General features: G+C 36.3%; 1 protein-coding gene across 1 annotated transcript; it reads right to left on the bottom strand.

The window, feature by feature from the left end:
• Nucleotides 1-382: 382 nt before the first annotated feature.
• LOC146139228 (uncharacterized) lies at nt 383-6,439 on the bottom strand. Its single transcript, XM_083391756.1, has 6 exons — nt 6,171-6,439; nt 5,483-5,591; nt 4,935-5,054; nt 4,229-4,359; nt 3,759-3,850; nt 383-2,780 (listed from the first exon to the last, which is right to left on the bottom strand). Exons 1-6 carry the CDS (start codon nt 6,437-6,439, stop codon nt 1,534-1,536), a joined length of 1,968 nt encoding a protein of 655 aa, XP_083247882.1. The 3' UTR covers nt 383-1,533.
• Between the last annotated feature and the right edge of the window lie 1,714 nt (nt 6,440-8,153).

The following is an 8,153-nucleotide window of genomic DNA, read 5'->3' on the forward strand; positions in this document are numbered from 1 at the left end:
TTCAACCCTTTTGCTGAAGTGGGACCCTATGGAAACATTCCACTGACTCGAGGAACCCCAGTGTAATAAACACACCTCAATTAGATAAACAATTTAAAAATTGCGGAACCCTTGGACTGTACTAGCGGAACCCTGGTTGAAAACCACTGGTGTATATGAACGTTTTAGTCACGACCAACAGCTAATGTATTGCTGGTCCTTTAGATCTCTAATTAAATTCTGCTGTCCGACACTCAAAAGCACTAGATATTAAAATAATAACAAATCGGTAAAGTTCGATCATAAAGTTCAGTTTGCACTTAGCGAAATGTGAAAAGAAACGAACGAAAGACAAAGAAAATAAGAAGATCAATTAAAGCTTAACACTGGAAATCTTTCTTGTTCTGAAAACGTTTTGAAGGAAGAAAAAACTGAAACGTATTGAACGAACAAAAATAGCTAGCCTGTCTACATACTTTGTTAAAAAAAACATTTTCTAGTTGCTTTTTTATATTTTAAATAAATAATCTTGGTTTGAAATGTCTAAAAAACAAGGCCAATTGAAGAAGGTTTGGTATTGATTGTATGTGGTTATGGACCATGATCAAAAATCTTGAATGAAAAATTTAGAAATAAATACTGAAATGCAGTGCTACACCAGATGCACCTGCAAAGCTTAAAAGGTGAATAGACGCCCGTAATATTGCCAATGCGCCTCTGGGATACGTATCTGACAGAATAAGCACATTGTTAAAAAGTGTAACACATTGTGGATAATCCTAATTTTTTTTGTCAAACTCAAAAAAAGGATTTTTTGATTTTAAAAGGAAAAATACTTCCAACAAGAGGCACACAAGTAGAATAAATAAAGTTGTCTAAAAATAATTTTCTAGGAAGTGCATACACCAGGGGTTTTCTTAAATTTTTTTCAAGCGGACCCCTGAACAATTTTAATGGTTCTCGTGGAAAAGGGTCGGCATGCAATTTTTAGGGATGACGTCATAAAAAAAAGAAAAAAACTAACAGTTTTCAGGCCAACAAATGTGAAAGAGAGACAAAGCCCAAATACATAGTTAAACAGCAAACCAAGAAAACAAATCCACGTAACCCAAAGAAGCCAAGGAGCAACTTAATAAACTCATACACGACATTATCAACGATAATCCCTGTTTGCAAAAGGCCCAAACCACATGGTATATGACAACTATGCAGAAAAGCACCAAAGAACATATCAGACTGGACACAAGCTGTAAGGTTGCGCTGTGACATCATGCTACCCGAAAGTATGAGCAAGTTACAACACGGGGTAGAATCGTACAGTTCCTAGAATTTTTAGGAAAAAGTAACCGACAGGACGTTAACTAGGCCACCTAATAAGCATTTAACATTTCCGACAGGAAAATTTAAATTAAACCTTATTAAAAATGCGTCATTTTTGTCGATCACCTGAGCCAACTTTTTAAACACAATTGAGGTACGTCTGTCATTTCAAACAAATACTTTTAAATCGCTAAAATGATTAGGTTGTTTTTCAGTTGGACAGAACCACCGCTGTCATAAGTCCAAACACCTGTCCAAGTGGACGTTTATCTCGTTAGGGGGCATCAGTGAGCCACACACAGGGCAGGGGACTTTCCCTTGCGCCGAAGTGGCCTCAACTGGGTCGTTAGAAACAGGGGTCTCGAGGGTCGGGGGAATGTCGCATAAAACAACGTCGTCCTCATCAGACGAAGATTCGTCGTCGTTTTTCGAGCTCAAGAAGGATTCGAATAAGCGCGCGTTGGCGCTAGAGACGCGCGATTTGTCGCTGGACGAATTTTCGCCTATTGAGTTTGTGGTTTTATTGCTGTGAGGTGAAAAACTTGTGGATTTTGCACCAACTAATGAATTTTTCGACGGGGATCGGTTGCTGTTTGTGTCTTTCTGGTCGAAACGTGTTTTAGAGAAAGGTGGTTTTGAATTCTTGCTAAAACCTGGTGATTTTGAAGGGTTTCTTAACGGAGATTGCTTGGTATTCGTTCCACCTGCATCTAAACCTGTTCTACCGGGTGAAGTCTTGCTAAAACCTGGAGATTTAAGATTTTTATGCGGAGATATATGCTTAGTATTCGTTCCTCCCTCGCTGAAACGTGCTTTACCAAAAGGCGAGTCAAACTTTGCGTTAAAATCACCGTCGGTGGAATTTTTCACCGCCAGTTCCCGCTGCGGTTTTCTCTTGACGACAGAGACCGCGCTCTCATCCGACTTTCGCTTCACGCCCCTCTCTGGTGCCGCAAGTGACGATGGCGTTTCGGGAAACCGGATTCTCCGTCGCTTTTCACCCGCAGTCAAAAACTTGGTGACAACGGGGATGTGCTTAAAAGCAGCGGCGCCAGTGTTTACAGAACGCTGTCCGGTGCGGCGGTAGTGGTGAAGTAGACTGGCAAGCTCTCCAACATTTCTGCTGGTTTTTTGCAATTTATTTGGCAAGTTTTGGGGGTTTATTTTACCGGGGAACTTGTCAAAGATGCGGCTCGAGAGGGGAATGCCCCTTCTGGGCGTGGCGCCTCTCCAGGGGGGCGTAGCAAAGTTTGGAGTAGGTTTCTTTTCCGTGGAGCCGCTTTTCGCGTGGAAAAACGTCGGTTTCGGTGTTTTGGGTGGGTTTTTGGTGAACGATGAACTTGGCGGCTTGGAAGTTGATGATGATGACGTTGAACTTGTGCCTGGTTGCGACGAAAATGGAGTTTTTCTCGATTGCGAGGGTTTGATGTCGAAGGGTGAGGCTGGAAGCTTTGGTTGGGAAGTAGGAGCGGCCACCGCTTCTGCGAAATAAATGGCCGTTTTAAAACTGATATGGCCGCAAACTTGAAATTGTAAAGGCGAAATCGCACAAAGGTGGATATTTTGAATTATATGACAACCCTATGAATGGATTACTGCATATTCACCTTATTTAGTTACGTAATTGGCGGAATACAGGCTGTAGAGTTGGAGCCGGACTCGGACTCGGGTATATTTTTTTGCCTGGAGTTGGACTCGGGTTATGCTTAAACGACTTAGCAGTCCTGGTTGTAAATAAATCATACCTAAAGTTTGGCACCACCGGCCGGTTTAACTCTGGAATTTAAAATTTTAAATACGGGCCGTATAATGTATGACCTTGTGAAACAAATAGGCGGTGTTACATTGACTTGACTTGGGTGCATTCAAGTCAATGTTTTCTATTAACTGGACTTGATTTAAGTCTTTCGGCAAACAACTTGGTCTGGACTGAAGTCCTTGTGTCAAATATCTTGGGTTAAAATGAGATCTTTTCATTATTTTTTTTTAATAAAATTGTGTTTTTATTAACATATGTTTCGTTTTTGTTAGTTTTTGTGGAGATGTTGAGTCTTCGAATTCAAAGTGTTTAACGTTAATTTTGTTTTAACGATTTAATTTGAAATTGACTTGCTCTAATAATGAACTGACTGGAAATTGACTTGGGTAATAAAGAGCGTGAACTGAGCCTTGGTATTTTCAAAAATACTTGATTTGTAGATTATCCTGTATTGGGGGCAGCGCATTGCTCGTAATTAAATGCCTTAATCGCTTAATTCAACTGATTAAAAGAAAAGATAATATTCTCTAAAAAGAAGCGTCACATACAAATGGGTATTAAAGTTTTAATTATTTATTGAACTGCACCATATGATATTTAATTTGGTTTTAAATAACTTTGGAACTACTAATTCAAAAGACTTACAGAACGACCCAGTACAAACTGCATTATGCTGGAATTAAAAATATCCTAACATTACTTTTTGTTTTCTTTTGGCCGAATCCTTCAGGTTCCTTAACTTTTTCGTAAACACCGTCGCACGACGCTTGGTGGGTAGGCCACCAGAAATCCCTGCACATAACAAAGAGTCAATATTTACACATTACAGGGCATTATAATGGCACTAAATAAGTGAGGATTGAGTTTTTTTCTTGGTCATTTAGATTTCATAGCAAAAACACTAGTATACTAACAACAAGCACAAAATTAACTAAAGACAATATATTTTTAATTTGTTTTTAATCATAATATTTACACTTAGATAAACCTTTATATATATGTAATATATATATATATTTCATACATTTTATATATATATGAATATTTAGACCTAAAAACGTTAAACAGGTATTTTTATTAATTTTATTTTTTGTCCATTTAAATGTCTTTTTTTACCAGACTTGCTAAATTTGACATTATGTTCTGATATTGTAAAGCACTCCTTCTTACCTAGGGGATGGCGCCCTGTTCATCGCTCGTTTAACGTAGCCGAAGTAGGGTGGTCGTGTCCTGCACCTTCCTGTGCATCTCCACCAATGCTTTCTCATCTCATTAACTTCATCGTGGAAGTTGTGGTATATCTGCAAATTAACAAGTTTTAATCGGTCTTTACATAGCAAAATTGTACATACACTGTTGGTTGTATATAGGCAAATTACAAGCTTGGTCAAGACACCAGAAGTGAAAAAGAGACACTTGTAATTATGCTAAAGAAAGAACATGACACAGTTCTTTTTTAAATAATTCGAAGACTTTTCAAGAAAATTAATAGGTTTGCAAAGACTTGCTCAAGGTTTTTTCTTAATTTAAAATCAGCATAAATGGCATAGTCAGCACAATACAAAACTACTTCAGAAAAATGGTTTACCATGCCCATTTCCAAAAACAGAACTTGAGCTAGGCATAAAATTCAAAGACTAAAAGATAAACATGAAGTTTTTTATGCTAATTAGTTCAAAGAATAAAGATAGCTACAAACATCAACATGGTAAAACGAAGTTAACAGGTGGATTTATTTAAACGGGGGTATATACTTAAGTATAAGTAAATTTTTACATATGATTTAAAAAACAGCACATTGTTCAGTCTTAGTGTTTACTAAATGCTGGACGTCCAGCTTAGAAAGCTGTCTATATAAAAGTTTTTTGACACTCACCGAAATATTTGTTCCAGTTTCAGCGTTGATTCTGTTCATGTGACTACAAAACTGTGGACCGTGTCCATCATGGTCGGTGTTGTTGTCAGTAACAAACAAATAGGCATGGATCATTTCATGCTAATGTGTGTAACAAAATAAAAACATGATGAAGGAAAACAATGAAAAGATTTACCCAAATGATACTTTTAAAATTTTAGATTTTATGAATCAAAACACTGATACTCAAAACTATATTGTTTCAGCCAGATGTACTATCAATTAAAACAGCTCCACTGGTAATTTTTTTTGACTAATTCTGCGAATTTAAAGCTATAATTGTGTTGATATAAAAGTTATTTGCAATTTTGTTTTTTGGGCCAATTAAATTTCCTTTTTCAAATTACCATAGCCGAGTGGTTCTTGGGAGCAACTTTAGTCTAATAACGAAATACAGAAAATTAAGTATGAAGACATTTCAACCAAACGTTTTGAAAGTTACCGATTTAATGGCACTTCACACTTTAAGTACGGCTTGCTATGTCTCAAACAATATAAAGTACTCCTACCAATAGTGTTTCGACCAGATCTTTCCTTGGCCGTAAACTCAGTAAGGGCTTGCTCAGTCGAACGGAACACAATCCAAACTTTCCTTGATACGAACAAATTCCGGCACATCTGATAAAAGAGAGAACAACTTAAATTGGACTGTATAATTGATTGTTTGGGTTTGGATGGCTTGAGAAATGATATAGCCAGTTTGGAGCATAATGGTTGGAGGTTGTAGTAAGAAAATCATATATTTGGCAGAGCGAATCCTTCAAAAGTTTCAATTATGAAAAAAGATAGATAGTAGATTGTGTAAGTACTGCTTTGTTTTAGTAATTATAGTAAAATATTTTTTAAATTTTTTTTAAGTTTGAAATAATAAAGCAATGTGGTCCAGCGAAAAAAATTGAGATACACTGATTTTAACTAAAAACATGGGCATATAAAAACAATATGTATATTTCCAAAGAAGCGATTATGGAAAGTATGGCTGTTGCACCCAAGTTTTTTTTAACAGACTTAACCTGCACCCCCAAAAATTCAATTGGCATCCTGCTTTCCTATTTGTTGTCCAAACGCTGGTTCACTTTTGACCTTTCGGTTACCTAGATTTTTTCCCCAGTGCCGTCACAAGATTTTGTCAAGATCTGCCATACTTTCCAGATGGGCAAAAAAAAAGAAGGTTATTTTTTATTAATCTTTTCTTACAATGTCATTCTTGGGCTCCATTTCACTTCCACCATGTCCAGTTTTCCCCAGAAGAACATTTTATTGAATTCCAAAAACAAGGTGTGAATGTTTGGGTTCGGGTCGAGTAATTCCCATTCAGGATCAACGATTCCCTTTTTCGAGTGGATGTTGTTTTTCTTGCTTGAAGTAGCAACAGTGGAGGAGCTGCTCTTGAACTTGTTCTGCACATTTTCTTCATTAAATTGCAATTGCAGAGACAAGGCCAAAGCATAGTCATCAACCTCCATTTTCTCTAAAAAATATTCTTTTGTTTTGTAATACTTTTTGTCAACTTATACGTAATTTTTAAAATTATTCTTGCAACATTTAAGTTGTCACTTGACGAACCGAAAATCACTGGTATTTGGTTTGTTACAATTAGAAAGGCAGGGCTCGCAAGACGCTACCGTATAATAATAAACATAAAAAAGATTTGGGTAAACTGGCCAACATAAATTGAAGACTATTAATTGGTAAAATGTGTTTGAATAAAACTATATTATATTCTGCACTCACCAGCGATAAAATTCTTTAAACATGAGGCACTTTAAAACAGAGAAAACACAAATCACAAAAAAAATAACTTAAAAATTTCGTCATTAAAATTTTGGCGGTGTTTTCCCACCCGTTCACCGATGCGTGACGAACATGTAGAGCAACATAGAAACGTTACAAACGCCCGGCGCAACAAAAAAAATCGAGCAAAACGCCGAAACAGCTGTTCGCGTTACTGACAATGTCGTCATGTCCCTTCATTTGATTGCGCTGACGTGAGAGTTGCTGTTGATGTTTAGATTGATAACGTCCCCTGCAATACGCGTGGCGGCTTTGTTGTTATTGTTTAGCATTAGGCTTTAAATGTTAAGTTTGTAAGTATTTCGGTTTTAAACGATCTTATTTTTTTTCCATTTGCAATGTTCAGATACTAAAAGCTCGGGTAAAACTGGTAAAGTTACTGTTTAACATGCTAAAAATGAGTTAATGCCTTACTTGCGTTTATATATATAGCACTTGGCTTGTTTGAAACTTGAAAGGCTATTTATCAGACTAAATAAGTAGTTTGATAAATTTACTTTGAATCGGTGTGTAGGACTGGCAAATAGTTAGTTAGTACTTCTTGGCCCATTTATCTGGTTTAAATATATTGGGAAATATATCCTAAACAACAAATATAGGAAACTAAGTTAATACCCTTAAATTTAATACCCAAACAGGGAACTACTAACCTCAACCCCAACTCAAATTAATATAATCACGGCACTGTTTCAGATAACAAAATAAGCTATCAAAATTAAAATTGCAAGGAAGGCATAAATATGGGAGAAACACTAACTCACACGTTCACCCAAATAATGTTGGCAATATAAACCCCAGTGTTGTAAACAAGTCATTTTGAAATGACTTAAGTCCCAGTCAAGGCTTTTCGAATAAATAACAAGTCAAGTCCCAGTCCAAGTCATCTGTTGCGCAAGTCAAGTCCCAGTCAAGTCATAATTAAAGCAAGTCAACTTCAAGTCATGTCCTTGTCATAAAAATAAAACGTTAAACTATTAGAATTTTTAAACTCGTATGACTATGAACAATAACTGAACTAAAAAATAAGGAAAACGGAACATATAGCAAGCAATTTGTTTTTTGTGCAAAAATTGGACAAATAGCTTAATTTTATAAAAAAAAATACTTGCTTTATTTCAAACCCAAGTCATTTGTTCAAAAGACCTAAGTCAAGTCAAGTCATTTGTCCGAAAGACTGAAGTCAAGTCAAGTCATTTTGCCCAAATGACTTAAGTCAAGTCCAGTCATTTAAAAACAGTGACAATGACTTGACTTAAGTCATTACAACACTGATAAACCCCTCCGGACGAAAAATGTGACAGGATTAAAAATGTAAAGTGAGCCTGGCAAATCGACAGCTTTCAAGTTAAATTTTGTTAAAAAAATTATTCTAACTGTATAGGATAC

Source organism: Ascidiella aspersa, chromosome 6 (genome assembly GCF_963924565.1).
Source record: "Ascidiella aspersa chromosome 6, kaAscAspe10.2, whole genome shotgun sequence".
Classification (NCBI taxonomy): Eukaryota; Metazoa; Chordata; class Ascidiacea; order Phlebobranchia; family Ascidiidae; genus Ascidiella; species Ascidiella aspersa.